The 22,324-nt window shown below is 44.4% G+C and overlaps 1 protein-coding gene across 4 annotated transcripts in view; it reads left to right on the plus strand.

Annotated features, from left to right (window-relative positions):
• The window catches only part of LOC307010258 (von Willebrand factor A domain-containing protein 5A-like), a 73,684-nt gene that overhangs the window by 5,455 nt on the left and 45,905 nt on the right, over nt 1-22,324 (plus strand). For all 4 annotated transcript variants that reach the window (XM_079634788.1, XM_079634786.1, XM_079634787.1 and 1 more), the window contains exons 3-7: nt 174-376; nt 15,590-15,812; nt 18,785-18,945; nt 19,024-19,138; nt 19,649-19,824. In XM_079634788.1, coding sequence (XP_079490914.1) covers nt 174-376; nt 15,590-15,812; nt 18,785-18,945; nt 19,024-19,138; nt 19,649-19,824 — 878 coding nt within the window. The remainder of the gene's footprint in view (nt 1-173; nt 377-15,589; nt 15,813-18,784; nt 18,946-19,023; nt 19,139-19,648; nt 19,825-22,324) is intronic.

Consider the following 22,324-nt stretch of genomic DNA (forward strand, 5'->3'; position numbering starts at 1 on the left):
TGATGTGTGTGTGTTTGTGTAGATCTTCTGATGTGTGTGTGTGCAGGTCTTCTGATGTGTGTGTGTTTGTGTAGATCTTCTGATGTGTGTGTGTGCAGGTCTTCTGATGTGTGTGTGCAGGTCTTCTGATGTGTGTGTGTGCAGGTCTTCTGATGTGTGTGTGTGTGTCTCAGTTCCTCTGAAGAGCATCTCGGTGCAGCTGCAGGTCCGGGATCACGGGGTCTCCGTCAGCTCCAGTCTCCAGTATGTGAACGAGGAGGACCGAGCGCTGGAGGCCGTGTTCGTGTTCCCGCTGCCGGCCGACGCCGCCGTGTGCCACTTCAGCGCCCGTGTGGAGGAGCAGGAGATCGTGGCGGAGCTGCGGGACAAGCAGAGCGTGAGTCTCCACACCAGCGCACGGCTGAGACTCTCAGTGCGACACACACACTGTAGTTCAGTTCTGACCTGCTCAACACACACACCTGGCGCTTTCTAACGAGTTTTATACAGTAGAATCTGTCCGTGGTTTTCTTTAATTTTTAAAATGTTTGTTCAGACCACACATTAGACAACAGAAGTTTTTGTTATCTTTCTAAAGCAACCCATTAAATTCCGGAGAGATGTGTGCAAATCCAGAATTTTGCCATGATATTGTTTTAGAAAACTTCCCAGTGTCTCTCAGCCTTTGAAGGAAATCTGCCTTTTTTTAGTGATGTGCCTTTGAAGGCTTCTACATGTACAGCGCTTCTCTCGCTCCCGATAGAATGGTGTTTTCCTGTTTTTTGTCTTGTGAGTCGCAGTGTTTTTGTACGTCTTCATCACGTCAACTTGTCTTTAACCCTCTGGGGACGGGTTCGTTTTTTTTACATAGCAGCAAAATAGACTTAAAATACTCCGTCAGTTTTGGTCATACAGACTTAAGAAATATGAAAAAATAAGCTGTTAAATGTCGACTTTTTTATGTGTCCACTTACAATCGAAATAAAACATTGCGCAACCATGCAATGTCCCAACCGGGTTGGCGCACCCCCAATCCCCACTTAAAAAACAAAACAAAAACGCAACAAAGCTTTGTTTTTCCGCCATATAAAGACTCATGTTTAATCATGCGCAAATAACCAGAACACGCATGACAAGAACAACATCAACAAAGTTTCAATATAATGCAACAAAGCTACGCACAAGCTTCCACTTTTCGGAGGACGAGTGACCGACAGGCCCAGTAACAGAAAGCACGGTTATTTTCAGCCGCGTAAAAGAAACATTGCAGCAATAGGCTAGGCTAGGCTAGGCTAGGCCTGTGAAACGACCGTGGAGCGAGGAGCTCCGAACACACTTGTGACCTGGACTTTGCATTGCTGTAAAAACACTATAAACAACCTAAGCTCTATTAGATTTATTGATTGCACCATGCACTTTACTGGACATAGCTCTTCATGGGGAGTTAAATTAGGTACAAGTTATGGGTAATGTCATTTCATTTTATGGGGACATATATTGATAAGGCAAATGGGTGGACAACTTAAAACTATATGCCTGTCTGTTTTTGCTCTAACAACATTTCGTTGTTATCTTATAACAATGACAAATAAATAAAACTGAACTGAACTGAACTGAACTGAACTGAAACTGGGGCCTATACCATGAAGCCGGTTTAGGTGGCTAGCCAGCTAGGTTTCAGCTTAGTTTCGGCTAACCCTGGGTTTTAGGTACTATGAAAGCAGCTCGGCTTTAATCGGAGTTCGTTGCCATGGTATCTTACGCTGCACGGCTAACCTGCTCGGGTTTAGTTCTGGATTCGAGACTCAGACTGAAGTTTGACCAATCAGCTGTGAGCAAAGAAACATATAGGTGACGTAACTAATTCCCAGTGTCTATTGCAATGGCTTTACATTTTCTTCCAAATCCTGTGGACATCTCAGCGCAAATTGTTAGACGAGCACATCGTAGAGAAAGAGTTTTTAGCCGGACAAAATCCCCTTGGCTTTCCTGATAGTTATGAAAGATACAGATTTTCTGCGGAAGGAATATCTTATCTTTGTGAACTTCTTGAGCCGCACATGAAGAATTTAACACGTCGAATTCATTACTGTACCGCAAATGGTATTGTGTTGCGTTTTTTTTGCAAGTGGCATACTTGCACGATCGGTGATGCACAGAATCTAGGGGTTTGTCGAACTATTCGCAAGGCGGTCCTCGCTCTGCAGGAGTAATAGTTTCATTTATAATGTTCCCCGGACATATATCGACCATGTCCATAAGGGCTTTTATAAAATTGCGGGTAATATTGATAGAGTGACATCACATGAACAAATATTTTATTTTATTTTTTCAAAAAGCTAATTTCACAAATGTACTACAGTACGTTAAGAATTATTTTTAATATTTTTTATTATTATTCGGTTAATCTTATGATATGATTCCTTAGAGTCATTGGAGCAATAGCCTGCACACATGTTGCTATCTCCACTTCTCTAGGAGAACATGAGCAGATTATGTTAATAGAAAGTCCTTTCACACCCTTATGTTCAGGTAGAGATGATGTGAACATGTGAAATGATTATTTTCTGTGAGATGAATCTTTAAATTAATAGTAACATTAACAGATACAACAATGATCTACTCTCTGTGAGTCTGTTTTGTGTCAGCACTTTGAGGAAAGCAAGTTAAATTTGGTACAGTACAAAACACTGTTACTTTGCAACCTACACAATAACCATCATGATGAGCCTCAGACAGGGCCACTCGACCACACAGTGCAGATGTAGATGCAATCACCAGACAATATTACACTTAATAAAAGCACATTGAAACTGCAGATAGGTCTCAAACTTTTTAATGGTTTTGTGGGATGGAGGGGAGAAAGAGAGCAAGAGAAAGTTGCATTAATAAATATTCATGCTAAAGTGTTACTTGGTTAAATAAGTTCACATACTGAGATCAGTTTAATCCAGCGGTTTGATCTCCAATTTATTTATTTTTTAAACGTGGAGCCTCCTCAACTCACAGTCAGGCTCCTTTAGTGTGCAGTCTAGCTCTATGGGCTCCTTTAGTGTGCAGTCTAGCTCTATAGGCTCCTTTAGTGTGCAGTCTAGCTCTATAGGCTCCTTTAGTGCAGTCTAGCTCTATAGGCTCCTTTAGTGTGCAGTCTAGCTCTATAGGCTCCTTTAGTGTGCAGTCTAGCTCTATAGGCTCCTTTAGTGTGCAGTCTAGCTCTATAGGCTCCTTTAGTGCAGTCTAGCTCTATAGGCTCCTTTAGTGTGCAGTCTAGCTCTATAGGCTCCTTTAGTGTGCAGTCTAGCTCTATGGGCTCCTTTAGTGTGCAGTCTAGCTCTATAGGCTCCTTTAGTGTGCAGTCTAGCTCTATAGGCTCCTTTAGTGTGCAGTCTAGCTCTATAGGCTCCTTTAGTGTGCAGTCTAGCTCTATAGGCTCCTTTAGTGTGCAGTCTAGCTCTATAGGCTCCTTTAGTGTGCAGTCTAGCTCTATGGGCTCCTTTAGTGTGCAGTCTAGCTCTATGGGCTCCTTTAGTGTGCAGTCTAGCTCTATGGGCTCCTTTAGTGTGCAGTCTAGCTCTATGGGCTCCTTTAGTGTGCAGTCTAGCTCTATAGGCTCCTTTAGTGTGCAGTCTAGCTCTATGGGCTCCTTTAGTGTGCAGTCTAGCTCTATGGGCTCCTTTAGTGTGCAGTCTAGCTCTATGGGCTCCTTTAGTGTGCAGTCTAGCTCTATGGGCTCCTTTAGTGTGCAGTCTAGCTCTATGGGCTCCTTTAGTGTGCAGTCTAGCTCTATGGGCTCCTTTAGTGTGCAGTCTAGCTCTATGGGCTCCTTTAGTGTGCAGTCTAGCTCTATGGGCTCCTTTAGTGTGCAGTCTAGCTCTATGGGCTCCTTTAGTGTGCAGTCTAGCTCTATGGGCTCCTTTAGTGTGCAGTCTAGCTCTATAGTCTCCTTTAGTGTGCAGTCTAGCTCTATAGTCTCCTTTAGTGTGCAGTCTAGCTCTATAGGCTCCTTTAGTGTGCAGTCTAGCTCTATAGGCTCCTTTAGTGTGCAGTCTAGCTCTATGGGCTCCTTTAGTGTGCAGTCTAGCTCTATGGGCTCCTTTAGTGTGCAGTCTAGCTCTATGGGCTCCTTTAGTGTGCAGTCTAGCTCTATGGGCTCCTTTAGTGTGCAGTCTAGCTCTATGGGCTCCTTTAGTGTGCAGTCTAGCTCTATGGGCTCCTTTAGTGTGCAGTCTAGCTCTATGGGCTCCTTTAGTGTGCAGTCTAGCTCTATGGGCTCCTTTAGTGTGCAGTCTAGCTCTATAGGCTCCTTTAGTGTGCAGTCTAGCTCTATGGGCTCCTTTAGTGTGCAGTCTAGCTCTATGGGCTCCTTTAGTGTGCAGTCTAGCTCTATGGGCTCCTTTAGTGTGCAGTCTAGCTCTATAGGCTCCTTTAGTGTGCAGTCTAGCTCTATGGGCTCCTTTAGTGTGCAGTCTAGCTCTATGGGCTCCTTTAGTGTGCAGTCTAGCTCTATGGGCTCCTTTAGTGTGCAGTCTAGCTTTATGGGCTCCTTTAGTGTGCAGTCTAGCTCTATGGGCTCCTTTAGTGTGCAGTCTAGCTCTATAGGCTCCTTTAGTGTGCAGTCTAGCTCTATGGGCTCCTTTAGTGTGCAGTCTAGCTCTATGGGCTCCTTTAGTGTGCAGTTTAGCTCTATGGGCTCCTTTAGTGTGCAGTCTAGCTCTATGGGCTCCTTTAGTGTGCAGTCTAGCTCTATGGGCTCCTTTAGTGTGCAGTCTAGCTCTATGGGCTCCTTTAGTGTGCAGTCTAGTTCTATGGGCTCATTTAGTGTGCAGTCTAGCTCTATAGGCTCCTTTAGTGTGCAGTCTAGCTCTATGGGCTCCTTTAGTGTGCAGTCTAGCTCTATGGGCTCCTTTAGTGTGCAGTCTAGCTCTATGGGCTCCTTTAGTGTGCAGTCTAGCTTTATGGGCTCCTTTAGTGTGCAGTCTAGTTCTATGGGCTCCTTTAGTGTGCAGTCTAGCTCTATGGGCTCCTTTAGTGTGCAGTCTAGTTCTATAGGCTCCTTTAGTGTGCAGTCTAGTTCTATAGGCTCCTTTAGTGTGCAGTCTAGTTCTATAGGCTGCTTTAGTGTGCAGTCTAGTTCTATGGGCTCCTTTAGTGTGCAGTCTAGTTCTATGGGCTGCTTTAGTGTGCAGTCTAGTTCTATGGGCTCCTTTAGTGTGCAGTCTAGTTCTATGGGCTCCTTTAGTGTGCAGTCTAGCTCTATAGGCTCCTTTAGTGTGCAGTCTAGCTCTATGGGCTCCTTTAGTGTGCAGTCTAGTTCTATGGGCTCATTTAGTGTGCAGTCTAGCTCTATAGGCTCCTTTAGTGTGCAGTCTAGCTCTATAGGCTCCTTTAGTGTGCAGTCTAGCTCTATAGGCTCCTTTAGTGTGCAGTCTAGCTCTATGGGCTCCTTTAGTGTGCAGTCTAGCTCTATGGGCTCCTTTAGTGTGCAGTCTAGTTCTATGGGCTCCTTTAGTGTGCAGTCTAGCTCTATGGGCTCCTTTAGTGTGCAGTCTAGCTCTATGGGCTCCTTTAGTGTGCAGTCTAGCTCTATGGGCTCCTTTAGTGTGCAGTCTAGCTCTATGGGCTCCTTTAGTGTGCAGTCTAGCTCTATGGGCTCCTTTAGTGTGCAGTCTAGCTCTATGGGCTCCTTTAGTGTGCAGTCTAGCTTTATGGGCTCCTTTAGTGTGCAGTCTAGCTCTATGGGCTCCTTTAGTGTGCAGTCTAGCTCTATGGGCTCCTTTAGTGTGCAGTCTAGCTCTATGGGCTCCTTTAGTGTGCAGTCTAGCTCTATGGGCTCCTTTAGTGTGCAGTCTAGCTCTATGGGCTCCTTTAGTGTGCAGTCTAGCTCTATGGGCTCCTTTAGTGTGCAGTCTAGCTCTATGGGCTCCTTTAGTGTGCAGTCTAGCTCTATGGGCTCCTTTAGTGTGCAGTCTAGCTCTATGGGCTCCTTTAGTGTGCAGTCTAGCTCTATGGGCTCCTTTAGTGTGCAGTCTAGCTCTATGGGCTCCTTTAGTGTGCAGTCTAGCTCTATGGGCTCCTTTAGTGTGCAGTCTAGCTTTATGGGCTCCTTTAGTGTGCAGTCTAGTTCTATGGGCTCCTTTAGTGTGCAGTCTAGCTCTATGGGCTCCTTTAGTGTGCAGTCTAGTTCTATGGGCTCCTTTAGTGTGCAGTCTAGTTCTATAGGCTGCTTTAGTGTGCAGTCTAGTTCTATGGGCTCCTTTAGTGTGCAGTCTAGTTCTATAGGCTCCTTTAGTGTGCAGTCTAGTTCTATAGGCTGCTTTAGTGTGCAGTCTAGTTCTATGGGCTCCTTTAGTGTGCAGTCTAGTTCTATGGGCTCCTTTAGTGTGCAGTCTAGCTCTATGGGCTCCTTTAGTGTGCAGTCTAGCTCTATGGGCTCCTTTAGTGTGCAGTCTAGCTTTATGGGCTCCTTTAGTGTGCAGTCTAGCTCTATGGGCTCCTTTAGTGTGCAGTCTAGCTCTATAGGCTCCTTTAGTGTGCAGTCTAGCTCTATGGGCTCCTTTAGTGTGCAGTCTAGCTCTATGGGCTCCTTTAGTGTGCAGTCTAGCTCTATGGGCTCCTTTAGTGTGCAGTCTAGCTCTATGGGCTCCTTTAGTGTGCAGTCTAGCTCTATGGGCTCCTTTAGTGTGCAGTCTAGCTCTATGGGCTCCTTTAGTGTGCAGTCTAGTTCTATGGGCTCATTTAGTGTGCAGTCTAGCTCTATAGGCTCCTTTAGTGTGCAGTCTAGCTCTATGGGCTCCTTTAGTGTGCAGTCTAGCTCTATGGGCTCCTTTAGTGTGCAGTCTAGCTCTATGGGCTCCTTTAGTGTGCAGTCTAGCTTTATGGGCTCCTTTAGTGTGCAGTCTAGTTCTATGGGCTCCTTTAGTGTGCAGTCTAGCTCTATGGGCTCCTTTAGTGTGCAGTCTAGTTCTATAGGCTCCTTTAGTGTGCAGTCTAGTTCTATAGGCTCCTTTAGTGTGCAGTCTAGTTCTATAGGCTGCTTTAGTGTGCAGTCTAGTTCTATGGGCTCCTTTAGTGTGCAGTCTAGTTCTATGGGCTGCTTTAGTGTGCAGTCTAGTTCTATGGGCTCCTTTAGTGTGCAGTCTAGTTCTATGGGCTCCTTTAGTGTGCAGTCTAGCTCTATAGGCTCCTTTAGTGTGCAGTCTAGCTCTATGGGCTCCTTTAGTGTGCAGTCTAGTTCTATGGGCTCATTTAGTGTGCAGTCTAGCTCTATAGGCTCCTTTAGTGTGCAGTCTAGCTCTATAGGCTCCTTTAGTGTGCAGTCTAGCTCTATAGGCTCCTTTAGTGTGCAGTCTAGCTCTATGGGCTCCTTTAGTGTGCAGTCTAGCTCTATGGGCTCCTTTAGTGTGCAGTCTAGTTCTATGGGCTCCTTTAGTGTGCAGTCTAGCTCTATGGGCTCCTTTAGTGTGCAGTCTAGCTCTATGGGCTCCTTTAGTGTGCAGTCTAGCTCTATGGGCTCCTTTAGTGTGCAGTCTAGCTCTATGGGCTCCTTTAGTGTGCAGTCTAGCTCTATGGGCTCCTTTAGTGTGCAGTCTAGCTCTATGGGCTCCTTTAGTGTGCAGTCTAGCTTTATGGGCTCCTTTAGTGTGCAGTCTAGCTCTATGGGCTCCTTTAGTGTGCAGTCTAGCTCTATGGGCTCCTTTAGTGTGCAGTCTAGCTCTATGGGCTCCTTTAGTGTGCAGTCTAGCTCTATGGGCTCCTTTAGTGTGCAGTCTAGCTCTATGGGCTCCTTTAGTGTGCAGTCTAGCTCTATGGGCTCCTTTAGTGTGCAGTCTAGCTCTATGGGCTCCTTTAGTGTGCAGTCTAGCTCTATGGGCTCCTTTAGTGTGCAGTCTAGCTCTATGGGCTCCTTTAGTGTGCAGTCTAGCTCTATGGGCTCCTTTAGTGTGCAGTCTAGCTCTATGGGCTCCTTTAGTGTGCAGTCTAGCTTTATGGGCTCCTTTAGTGTGCAGTCTAGTTCTATGGGCTCCTTTAGTGTGCAGTCTAGCTCTATGGGCTCCTTTAGTGTGCAGTCTAGTTCTATGGGCTCCTTTAGTGTGCAGTCTAGTTCTATAGGCTGCTTTAGTGTGCAGTCTAGTTCTATGGGCTCCTTTAGTGTGCAGTCTAGTTCTATAGGCTCCTTTAGTGTGCAGTCTAGTTCTATAGGCTGCTTTAGTGTGCAGTCTAGTTCTATGGGCTCCTTTAGTGTGCAGTCTAGTTCTATGGGCTCCTTTAGTGTGCAGTCTAGCTCTATGGGCTCCTTTAGTGTGCAGTCTAGCTCTATGGGCTCCTTTAGTGTGCAGTCTAGCTCTATGGGCTCCTTTAGTGTGCAGTCTAGCTCTATGGGCTCCTTTAGTGTGCAGTCTAGCTCTATGGGCTCCTTTAGTGTGCAGTCTAGCTCTATGGGCTCCTTTAGTGTGCAGTCTAGCTCTATGGGCTCCTTTAGTGTGCAGTCTAGTTCTATGGGCTCCTTTAGTGTGCAGTCTAGCTCTATAGGCTCCTTTAGTGTGCAGTCTAGCTCTATGGGCTCCTTTAGTGTGCAGTCTAGCTCTATGGGCTCCTTTAGTGTGCAGTCTAGCTCTATAGTCTCCTTTAGTGTGCAGTCTAGCTCTATGGGCTCCTTTAGTGTGCAGTCTAGTTCTATAGGCTCCTTTAGTGTGCAGTCTAGCTCTATGGGCTCCTTTAGTGTGCAGTCTAGTTCTATAGGCTCCTTTAGTGTGCAGTCTAGCTCTATAGGCTCCTTTAGTAAAGGGCCCTGACTGAGTCTGTGTCCTCCTGAAACATAATTCCACCACACACATGATCATTACTAGTTTTCTGAAGGCTAATCAACTCACAAAAAGTTCCTTGACAAACACCTGTGATTTATGTCAAGGGTTTTAAATCATTAACTTGTTCACATTTCTTCTGAAGCCTGTTGAGGTAGAGGCTTCAGTTTCTGGGATTGTAAAAAATCCTACAATAAAAGAGATGTGTAAGGGCCAGTCCCTGTTTTATGCCACATTCAAATGTTTGCCTTAATAAAAAGCCCAGTGCATTCACCTCAGCAACTGTCCCAGAACACAGAGGGCCCTATCTTGCACCCAGCGCAATTGACTTTGAACACCGACGCATGTATCATTCCTATTTTGCACCCGCGCACAGCGGACTTTTCCCTCCACAGACGCACGTCGGTAAATTAGGGAATGAACTTGCGCTCGCGGGGGCGGTTCAGCGCAAAGATGAGGCGTGTTCCGGCGCAAAACTTCCATGGTGCTATTTTCCAGTTTTAGAAAGCAATTGCGCCATTGACCAGGAAAAAAACAGTCTAAAGACAGTGGCGCGTTGCGCGTTAGTGATGTAGTATTTTAAGGGCGCGTGCTTGGCCATAATGTTAACGTGCATCCACTTTGATTCGCTAATATAAACAGATGCAGCAGTTTTTATTTTTGCAAATCATACATTATTACAAGGAAAAATATTAACACATGAGGGAAATCATTGTTGTGTCCGTGAAGATGTGAAAAAGATCTATCTACATAAAAAAATACAAAAATCTAGATTAGGCTACACATTTACTACCCAAATTATACGCCTGTTTAACCGAAGCTAATTTGGGTGGGTTTCTCCCATCATCCCCAATGTCACTTCTCTGTGTTTTACGGCCCTGACGAGAACGTCGGTTTCCTCGGCTGTGAATCGCTCCTGCGTGCGCTGGCAAATCCGCCGTTATAATAGCGATCCGCCATGGAACAAGCGCGCCGGCTCTTAAAGGGAATGTGAGAGGACGCTCTGATTGGTTTATTTCACGTTACGCCCAAACCACAGCTATGAATAATGAAGCTACTCCAGACCAACCCCTTTTAGATTTGCGTCGGGCGCAAGAGTCATTTATCCGCCGGGAAAATAGCAACAGCGCCCGGGTTCCGCCCACAAAGTTACTTGCGCTTTGCACTTTGACACTTGCGTTTCAGAGCGTTAAAATAGGGCCCAGAGTGTCTTCATCATTTCCTCCATTCTAATAAATAAAAGTATAGGCCAATATAAAGCATAACTGTTATAAAGCAGGTTATGTTTCTGGTGTTCTGTCTGCTGCACACTGACCTCTGTGTGGGAGACTGTGTGTGTGTGTGTGTGTGTGTGTGTGTGTGTGTGTGTGCGCGAGACTGTGTGTGTGTGCTGCTTCAACAGGGACACTGCATTTCCCTCGACTGCAGAACATACAGTCAGACATATTTCAAACTTAAGATAGTAATGTATCGCACACGTACCCAGTGTTACGTGCTTCGAGGAGCCAGTACAGGGTCAGACTGTACAGCTCCTGTAATCCCCTCCATAATCATCCGTCCCTTATTCCCATCAGAGCAACTCAGTGTATTCTGGAGGAGTGGCCCTCCACTGGTTTTTTCTAGAACTAGAAGTGTTTGAGATTAAATGTTTACAAAAATAATAAAAGGTTGTGTGTAAATACTTACTACTTTGAATTATATTTTTATATTTTGTCTTTATCTGCTGCCAAGAACGTTTGGAGTTGCATCTAAAAATCAATGAATATTAATCTTTATTAGTAGGCTATATACATGCACATTTTGTATTATAAAAATATCGGCTATATTTCACACACACACATACATTCATAGCCTATACATAATTTTACATGAATATAGAGCGTATTTGTTTAGCGTACACATTAACGCAATCAGCAATCTTTCAACAGTCTTCTCTTGCTTTGGCAGCAGAGACCGTATTGTTTCGAGCTTGTAATACATATTTAAATTCATCGTAATTCAGAATGATTATCTCTTGCTCCTCCGCGGAAAAAATATATCGCTCTCGCTCTCTCCATATCGAACGCGATTGGTTGTTCGGTGCCAACGTCACTTTGGTATGTGCACGCGCTCGTGGATTAATCATAGCTTAAGATCAAAGCCTGAGTTGACAGAGAAAGTTGATGAGCTGCGTCATGGTACCAATTAGTGTTGTCAAAAGTACCGACTTCGGTACCAAGTCGGTACTGAAATTTTAAAAATGTGACGCTTTGAGCGCTGTTGAGCGGAATCATAAACACCTCTGATTGGCCATTGTGTTCACGAGCTCATCGGATATGTCTGTGATTGGCTACAATGATCAACGCACGGAAGTGTTTGAAAGTGTTTTGAAAGCAGGAGCAGGCGTCTATCAGCGCCAGTGGATCGATCCGCTGATAGACGCCTGCTTTCAAACGCTCCCGTGTGTATCTGTGTAATCGCTCGCTGAAGAGCGTTATTGATGTATATTTACAACATGTTTTTGAAGCGCTGATCATTGTAGCCAATCACAGACATATTTGATGAGCATGTGACAATGGCCGGCCATTACGAGGTGTTAACGATTCTGCTCAACAGCGCTCAAAGCGTCACATTTTTTAAATTTCAGTACCGACTTGGTACCGAAGTCGGTACTTTTGACAACACTAGTACCAATAAAGCCTGATTGCATCAGTTTGGTTTTGTCAACTCAAAACTAATCCTGTAACTCCGAGTTTGTTCAGCTACCTTCATGGTACAGGCCCCTGAACTGAAACTGAACTGAACTGAACTGAACTGAACTGAACTTAAACTGAACTGAACTGAACTGAACTGAACTGAACTTAAACTGAACTGAACTGAACTGAAACTGAACTGAAACTGAACTGAACTTAAACTGAACTGAACTGAAACTGAACTGAAACTGAACTGAACTGAACTTAAACTGAACTGAACTGAACTGAAACTGAACTTAAACTGAACTGAACTGAACTGAACTGAACTGAACTGAACTGAACTGAAACTGAACTTAAACTGAACTGAACTGAACTGAAACTTAAACTGAACTGAACTGAAACTGAACTTAAACTGAACTGAACTGAACTGAACTGAAACTGAACTGAAACTGAACTGAACTGAACTGAAACTGAACTGAACTGAACTGAACTGAACTGAAACTTAAACTAAACTGAACTGAACTTAAACTGAACTTAAACTGAACTGAACTGAAACTGAACTGAAACTGAACTGAACTGAACTGAACTTAAACTTAAACTGAACTGAACTGAACTGAACTTAAACTGAACCTGAACTGAACTGAACTGAACTGAACTGAAACTGAAACTGAACTGAAACTGAACTGAAACTGGACTGAACTGAAACTGAACTGAACTGAACTGAAACTGAAACTGAACTGAACTGAACTGAACTGAAACTGAACTGAACTGAAACTGAACTGAAACTGGACTGAACTGAACTGAAACTGAACTGAACTGAACTGAAACTGAACTGAAACTGGACTGAACTGAACTGAACTGAAACTGAACTGAACTGAACTGAACTGAACTGAACTGAACTGAAACTGAAACTGAAACTGAACTGAAACGAAACTGAACTGAACTGAACTTAAACTGAACCTGAACTGAACTGAACTGAACTGAACTGAACTGAAACTGAACTGAACTGAACTGAAACTGAAACTGAACTGAAACTGGACTGAACTGAAACTGAACTGAACTGAACTGAACTGAACTGAAACTGAAACTGAAACTGAAACTGAACTGAAAAGAAACTGAACTGAACTGAACTTAAACTGAACCTGAACTGAACTGAACTGAACTGAACTGAACTGAACTGAAACTGAAACTGAACTGAACTGAACTGAACTGAAACTGAACTGAAACTGAACTGAACTGAACTGAACTGAACTGAACTGAACTGAACTGAACTTAAACTGAACCTGAACTGAACTGAACTGAAACTGAACTGAACTGAACTGAACTGAACTGAAACTGAACTGAACTGAACTGAACCTGAACTGAACTGAACTGAACTGAACTGAACTGAACTTAAACTGAACCTGAACTGAACTGAACTGAAACTGAACTGAACTGAACTGAACTGAAACTGAACTGAACTGAACTGAACTGAACTGAACTGAAACTGAACTGAACTGAAACTGAAACTGAAACTGAACTGAACTGAACTGAACTGAACTGAAACTGAACTGAAACAACTGAAACTGAACTGAACTGAACTGAACTGAAACTGAACTGAAACTGGACTGAACTGAACTGAACTGAACTGGGGCCTCATTTATAACCGTTGTGTACGAACAAAACAGGCCCTGAAAGAGGCGTACGCCACTTCCGACGCATAAGTTGTGGTTTATAAAAACAAACTTGACGGGAAAATGTGCGCACCTGCACGCAAACTCTGACCCGTGCGTACGAACGTTTTGGAGACGGAGCAGTTTGGCGACACCGATGGTGAGCCGGAGTTAAATGTCTTTTGGTCACTTTTAGACAGAAAATCGAAATAAAATTATACATTTACAGAAAGATAATACAAATATAATTTCACTCACCAAGCCTATCACTTGAAGCAAATATCCACACCTTAAATGTCCGCGCCAGCGAGCGCACTGGGCCGTTAGTGAAACATATCTAACGGCAGATGAAGTAAAACTGTAAATCTTCATTATGAGTCCTAATCATAAATAGGCTACAGTGCATATTCACAATAACAGTTTAAATAAAAGAATGGTTTTAAACTATGTTTTACTTCTGATATAAACATTTAGATTAAATATACCATTCTAATTAATAGAGTTAAACACTTAAACTACATGACATTTACTGAAAAGTTAATATATATATATATATATTCAATAAATAGCCTATAAATATTGGTTGTGGATGCAATGCTTTTGAACACTTTTCCTCTGGCATGCTGTGTTTCAATGTTTTATCTACAGAGATAATTGCTTATCATGAGAATAGCAGATTGTGCAAATATAATGCACAACAAGGTCTATCTGTGTTTCCATTACAAATATAAATAAATGAAAAAGACTATTTGGTCAGTGGAAAAGATTGAGAAAAACTTTCTCTGAAATGTATTTTACACTATTTGATTTATTTATTCAAAAACAAGGCAATGATAGGCTACTAAAATATTTGTATTAATGTAATGTGACGGCACATCCGTATTTCATATTTTCCTAATGTCTTGTACCGTTAAACATGTTATCACGTGGATGAATAATCATATCCAAATGATATGCAGATGATGATATAGTAAAACTAGGCGTTGTAAGCTCCACATATGGTTATTTCGGGGAGGAGACGCATGTGCGCACAATCTTCCGCTGAGTGGGATTTATAAAGTGAATCCTGCGCAGGTTCTGGCGTGCGCACGCTTTTATAAGTCTGAATATTTTTTTGCGCACGCCATTTTTGGCTTTTGGGCGCACGTACACTTTTAGTAAGGATCCTACGCAGTTTCATAAATGAGGCCCCTGGACTGAAACTGAACTGAACTGAACTGAACTTAAACTGAACTGAACTGAACTGAACTTAAACTGAACTGAACTGAACTGAACTGAACTGAACTGAACTGAACTGGACTGAACTGAACTGAAACTGAACTGAACTTAAACTGAACTCAACTTAAACTGAACTGAACTGAACTTAAACTGAACTGAAACTGGACTGAACTGAAACTGAACTGAACTTAAACTGGACTGAACTGAACTGAACTGAACTGAACTTAAACTGAACTGAAACTGAACTGAACTGAACTGAACTGAAACTGGACTGAACTGAAACTGGACTGAACTGAAACTGAACTGAACTAAACTTAAACTGGACTGAACTGAACTGAACTTAAACTGGACTGAACTTAAACTTAAACTGAACTGAACTGAACTGAAACTGAACTGAACTGAACTGAACTGAACTGAACTGAACTGAAACTGAACTGAACTGAACTGAACTGAAACTGAACTGAACTGAACTGAACTGAACTGAACTGAAACTGAACTGAACCTGAAATACAGCAATATTATTAATATTAATCAAAACATGGCATTTGCATAATACTAAACACGAAGGGGCGGAGCTAAGGGCGTGGCCACCAGTGACGAACCTTGCCCCCCCCCTCACAACTGCTGTTTGTTTACGACCAACACACGGGAGACTTTTCAGCGCAGATCAACCAGGAGCGGGAGCCTCGGTTTCCCCCGACGAACAGTTGCTATACGAATCTCTGAACAGTTGCAAACTTCATAAAAATGCATGAATTTGTTACATTAATAAACTGCCATCAAATGTATATGCTGCTATCTGAGCTCACAACATAAGGCTGTAATTTAAATCTGTAATTTATCTGTAAATCCTGTTCATTTGTACTCGTTACATTCATATAGCGCTTTTTCTGAGACCTCAAAGCGCTTTACATAGAAGAGGGGAATCAAATGGAAATGGATCGCATTTAACTGTGTATAAAATTACAGATTTTACATTCTGGATTTGTTTTGTGTGCTGCCGGATCCAAAAGAAAATCTTTTTTCCTTTGTAATGAGTTATTGAATTCCACGCCCTACTACTTAGCAAAGCGAAACCCGAAAGCAACGTGAGATGCACGACAAACAAACAAACAAATTAGACTTCAGCGCGTGTTTTGCCACAGTACACAAAGTAAACAAAACAAAGTTTCCCAGCAACAAAGAACCTTGTTAAAATCTAATGAGAAAAGGAAACACTCACAAGCTGATGTCCTCTCTTGTTGCTTGGCCGCTTCTTCTCTTGCAGGCGCGGGATCAGTATGATGATGCTGTGAGTTCGGGTCAGCAGGCGTTTCTGCTGGAAGAGAGCGATGAGAGTTCGGATGTCTTCAAACTGAGTGTCGGGTGTCTGTCTCCGGGTCAGAACGCCGTCATCAACATTGTCTATGTGATGGAGCTCAGCGTTCAGGCCGACCACGCACTGCGTTTCTGTCTGCCGGCCGTACTCAACCCCAGATACACACCCTCAGGTGCAGTTCGACCCCAGATACACACCCTCAGGTGCAGTTTAACCCCAGATACACACCCTCAGGTGCAGTTTAACCCCAGACACACACCCTCAGGTGCAGTTTAACCCCAGATACACACCCTCAGGTGCAGTTTAACCCCAGATACACACCCTCAGGTGCAGTTTAACCCCAGATACACACCCTCAGGTGCAGTTTAACCCCAGACACACACCCTCAGGTGCAGTTTAACCCCAGATACACACCCTCAGGTGCAGTTTAACCCCAGATACACACCCTCAGGTGCAGTTTAACCCCAGATACACACCCTCAGGTGCAGTTTAACCCCAGATACACACCCTCAGGTGCAGTTTAACCCCAGATACACACCCTCAGGTGCAGTTTAACCCCAGATACACACCCTCAGGTGCAGTTTAACCCCAGATACACACTCTCAGGTGCAGTTTAACCCCAGATACACACCCTCAGGTGCAGTTTAACCCCAGACACACACCCTCAGGTGCAGTTTAACCCCAGATACACACCCTCAGGTGCAGTTTAACCCCAGATACACACCCTCAGGTGCAGTTTAACCCCAGACACACACCCTCAGGTGCAGTTTAACCCCAGATACACACCCTCAGGTGCAGTTTAACCCCAGATACACACCCTCAGGTGCAGTTTAACCCCAGAGACACACCCTCAGGTGCAGTTTAACCCCAGATACACACCCTCAGGTGCGGTTTAACCCCAGACACACACCCTCGGGTGCAGTTTAACCCCAGACACTCACCCTCAGGTGCGGTTTAACCCCAGACACACACCCTCGGGTGCAGTTTAACCCCAGACACACACCCTCAGGTGCAGTTTAACCCCAGACACACACCCTCAGGTGCAGTTTAACCCCAGACACACACCCTCAGGTGCAGTTTAACCCCAGACACACACCCTCAGGTGCAGTTTAACCCCAGACACACACCCTCAGGTGCAGTTTAACCCTGATACACACCCTCAGGTGCAGTTCGACCCCAGACACACACCCTCGGGTGCAGTTCGACCCCAGACACACACCCTCGGGTGCAGTTTAACCCCAGACACACACCCTCGGGTGCAGTTTAACCCCAGACACACACCCTCAGGTGCGGTTTAACCCCAGACACACACCCTCAGGTGCAGTTTAACCCCAGACACACACCCTCAGGTGCGGTTTAACCCCAGACACACACCCTCAGGTGCAGTTTAACCCCAGACACACACCCTCGGGTGCAGTCTAACCCCAGACACACACCCTCAGGTGCGGTTTAACCCTGATACACACCCTCAGGTGCAGTTTAACCCCAGACACACACCCTCAGGTGCAGTTTAACCCCAGACACACACCCTCAGGTGCAGTTTAACCCCAGATACACACCCTCAGGTGCAGTTTAACCCCAGACACGCACCCTCAGGTGCAGTTTAACCCCAGACACACACCCTCAGGTGCAGTTTAACCCTGATACACACCCTCAGGTGCAGTTTAACCCTGATACACACCCTCAGGTGCAGTTTAACCCCAGACACACACCCTCAGGTGCAGTTTAACCCTGATACACACCCCCAGGTGCAGTTTAACCCCAGACACGCACCCTCAGGTGCAGTTTAACCCCAGACACGCACCCTCAGGTGCAGTTTAACCCCAGACACACACCCTCAGGTGCAGTTTAACCCCAGACACACACCCTCAGGTGCGGTTTAACCCTGATACACACCCTCAGGTGCAGTTTAACCCCAGACACACACCCTCAGGTGCAGTTTAACCCCAGACACACACCCTCAGGTGCAGTTTAACCCCAGACACACACCCTCAGGTGCAGTTTAACCCCAGATACACACCCTCAGGTGCAGTTTAACCCCAGACACGCACCCTCAGGTGCAGTTTAACCCCAGACACACACCCTCAGGTGCAGTTTAACCCTGATACACACCCTCAGGTGCAGTTTAACCCTGATACACACCCTCAGGTGCAGTTTAACCCCAGACACACACCCTCAGGTGCAGTTTAACCCTGATACACACCCCCAGGTGCAGTTTAACCCCAGACACGCACCCTCAGGTGCAGTTTAACCCCAGACACGCACCCTCAGGTGCAGTTTAACCCCAGACACGCACCCTCAGGTGCAGTTTAACCCCAGACACACACCCTCAGGTGCAGTTTAACCCCAGACACACACCCTCAGGTGCAGTTTAACCCCAGACACGCACCCTCAGGTGCAGTTTAACCCCAGACACACACCCTCAGGTGCAGTTTAACCCCAGACACACACCCTCAGGTGCAGTTCACCTGATTTATCAAACACACACTGAGATCACTCATGAACACACGTAAAGACCTCATGATCATATTTACACACAGGCCGCAACACTGACTGTCCACATCTTCACAAGTGTTTTACCACTGTGTATTTCTACATGGTTTAAAAAAATCAGTTATGTTTGATTTAAAGCAGCTTTTTTCAAGATTTTGAAAACAAAACAAAAATAAAGACATTTATAAAACTATTCTTCTTTTATTCTCAACTATGCAGTGAATGATGTAGTCAAACCTTTTACTTCCCCAGTCACATACACTACCGGTCAAATGTTTCTGAAAGAGTCTCTTCTGCATCACAAAGGCTGCTATTATTTGATTAAAAATTCAGTAAAAACAGATAAATATAATTACAATGTAAAGCAGCTGTTTTCTATGTGAATATAAAGTAAAGTGTAATTTATTCCTGTGATCAAAGCTGAATTTTCAGCGTCATTACTCCAGTGTCACATGATCCTTCAGAAATCATTCTAATATGATGATTTGATACTCAAAAAAATATTTATTTAATATTTATGCACTGCTTTACTGTTCAGCAGTCGAATCGGCTGTGTCATAAACCACACAGGTCAGTTCTGGTTGGCAGTTTGGCTCTATATTGATACGGGATAATATAGTATCTCTTTTTGATTCTCTGTGATTCTCTCAGCTTCAGCCGCTGGTGTTCCAGAAGTTTCCTCAGCATCTGTTATTCCGTACACACTGTCTCTGAGTGTCGATGTGAGATCTTCAGACCGCATCTCCAGACTGGAGTCCAGCTGCTCTCTGGATCCTCTGGTGTTCCTCGACGCACACCACACTCACGCCACGGTAATGTGTGTGTGTGTGTGCGTGCGTGTCTGAGTGTGTACAGTTTCTATGCACTTAACGTCTGTAATGTGTGTGTAGGTGAGTCTGAGTGCTGGGCACCGGTTCGATAAGGATGTTGAGCTGCTTCTGTACTATGAGAATACCCATCAGCCTAGTGCTGTCGTGGAGGCCGGAGCAGCCACAGCTCAGTCAGGTACAGGCTTTATTTCGTACATGAATTCAGTATGCTGTAAATATACAAATGTGTGAGTTAAGGGGTAACTTCACCCTAAAATGAAAATTAAGTCATTGTAATGTATAATGTATATAATAAGTCGACTGCAATGTAAAATATCCGGCATTGTCAGAAGTTCTTGAAGGCAATTATTTGGCCATTGGTGTTCATGTCTCACAATTGATTAAAGATGGTGGATTTTACCCTTGTCAATGGCCAAACTTCTCTGTATCTATAATTGATAACTATAAGGCGGATAAATACATATTTTTGATGGTTTGTAGTTCTGAACATAATTACCATGTTCTCGCACTGATCTCTGATGTTTAGGGTGGGTCGTATGGGAGTTGGGACACAGGACTTGATTAGTTCAGGGAGTTTGATTCGCTCTGCAGGATAGAGACTGTCATACAGTGTCACACAAATCATACAGAACAGAATTCAGGCCATTTACACCCTCTTACCCTGTTTACACTGTCTCTGTTTCAGGGTCTCTAATGGGGGACCCAGTGCTCATGATCAGTTTGTACCCAGAGTTCCCTGCAGACGTGATGTCATCGCTGGCATCTCAAGGCGAGTTTGTGTTTGTGGTTGACAGATCGGGCAGTATGGACTGCAGCATGCATAATGGGAAAGACGCACAGATGCGCATCGAAAGTGCAAGAGTAAGATTTCAGATTTCAGAAATTACACACATATATTTTACGATTTATTGAGTCACTTTACTCACTGTACATGTCTCTACTCTACTCACTGTACATGCGTCTCTACTGTACTCACTGTACATGCATCTCTTTCTACTGTACTCACTGTACATGCATCTCTTTCTACTGTACTCACTGTACATGCGTCTACTGTACTCACTGTACATGCCTCTACTGTACTCACTGTACATGTCTCTACTGTACTCACTGTACATGCGTCTCTACTCTACTCACTGTACATGTCTCTACTGTACTCACTGTACATGTCTCTACTGTACTCACTGTACATGTCTCTACTGTACTCACTGTACATGTCTCTACTGTACTCACTGTACATGTCTCTACTGTACTCACTGTACATGTCTCTACTGTACTCACTGTACATGTGTCTCTACTGTACTCACTGTACATGTGTCTCTACTGTACTCGCTGTACATGTGTCTCTACTGTACTCGCTGTACATGTTTCTCTACTGTACTCACTGTACACGAGTCTCTCTACTGTACTCGCTGTACACGAGTCTCTCTACTGTACTCACTGTACACGAGTCTCTCTACTGTACTCACTGTACACGAGTCTCTCTACTGTACTCACTGTACACGAGTCTCTCTACTGTACTAACTGTACACGAGTCTCTTTACTGTACTCACTGTACACGAGTCTCTCTACTGTACTCACTGTACACGAGTCTCTCTACTGTACTCACTGTCTCTCTACTGTACTCACTGTACACGAGTCTCTTTACTGTACCCGCTGTACACAAGTCTCTTTACTGTACCCGCTGTACACGAGTCTCTTTACTGTACTCACTGTACACGATTCTCTCTACTGTACCCACTGTACATGATTCTCTTTACTGTACCCGCTGTACACAAGTCTCTTTACTGTGCTCACTGTACATGAGTCTCTTTACTGTACTCACTGTCTCTCTACTGTACTCACTGTACACGATTCTCTCTACTGTACCCACTGTACACGATTCTCTCTACTGTACCCGCTGTACACAAGTCTCTTTACTGTACTCACTGTACATGAGTCTCTTTACTGTACTCACTGTCTCTCTACTGTACTCACTGTACACGATTCTCTCTACTGTACCCACTGTACACGATTCTCTCTACTGTACCCGCTGTACACAAGTCTCTTTACTGTACTCACTGTACATGAGTCTCTTTACTGTACTCACTGTCTCTCTACTGTACTCACTGTACACGATTCTCTCTACTGTACCCGCTGTACACAAGTCTCTTTACTGTACTCACTGTACACGAGTCTCTCTACTGTACCCGCTGTACACAAGTCTCTTTACTGTACCCGCTGTACACGAGTCTCTTTACTGTACTCACTGTACACGATTCTCTCTACTGTACTCACTGTACACGATTCTCTTTACTGTACCCGCTGTACACAAGTCTCTTTACTGTACTCGCTGTACACGAGTCTCTCTACTGTACTCACTGTCTCTCTACTGTACTCACTGTACACGAGTCTCTTTACTGTACTCACTGTACACGAGCCTCTCTACTGTACTCACTGTACACGAGTCTCTTTACTGTACTCACTGTCTCTCTACTGTACTCACTGTACACGAGTCTCTTTACTGTACCCACTGTACACGAGCCTCTCTACTGTACTCACTGTACACGAGTCTCTTTACTGTACTCACTGTCTCTCTACTGTACTCACTGTACACGAGTCTCTTTACTGTACCCACTGTACACGAGCCTCTCTACTGTACTCACTGTACACGAGTCTCTTTACTGTACTCACTGTACACGAGCCTCTCTACTGTACTCACTGTACACGAGTCTCTTTACTGTACTCACTGTACACGAGTCTCTTTACTGTACCCACTGTACACGAGTCTCTTTACTGTACTTACTGTACACGAGTCTCTTTACTGTACTCACTGTACACGAGTCTCTCTACTGTACTCACTGTACACGAGTCTCTTTACTGTACTCACTGTCTCTCTACTGTACTCACTGTACACGAGTCTCTTTACTGTACCCACTGTACACGAGCCTCTCTACTGTACTCACTGTACACGAGTCTCTTTACTGTACTCACTGTCTCTCTACTGTACTCACTGTACACGAGTCTCTTTACTGTACCCACTGTACACGAGCCTCTCTACTGTACTCACTGTACACGAGTCTCTTTACTGTACTCACTGTACACGAGCCTCTCTACTGTACTCACTGTACACGAGTCTCTTTACTGTACTCACTGTACACGAGTCTCTTTACTGTACCCACTGTACACGAGTCTCTTTACTGTACTTACTGTACACGAGTCTCTTTACTGTACTCACTGTACACGAGTCTCTCTACTGTACTCACTGTACACGAGTCTCTTTACTGTACCCACTGTACACGAGTCTCTTTACTGTACCCACTGTACACGAGTCTCTTTACTGTACTTACTGTACACGAGTCTCTTTACTGTACTCACTGTACAC

Source organism: Phoxinus phoxinus (genome assembly GCF_949152265.1).
Source record: "Phoxinus phoxinus genome assembly, chromosome: 14".
Lineage (NCBI taxonomy): Eukaryota > Metazoa > Chordata > Actinopteri > Cypriniformes > Leuciscidae > Phoxinus > Phoxinus phoxinus.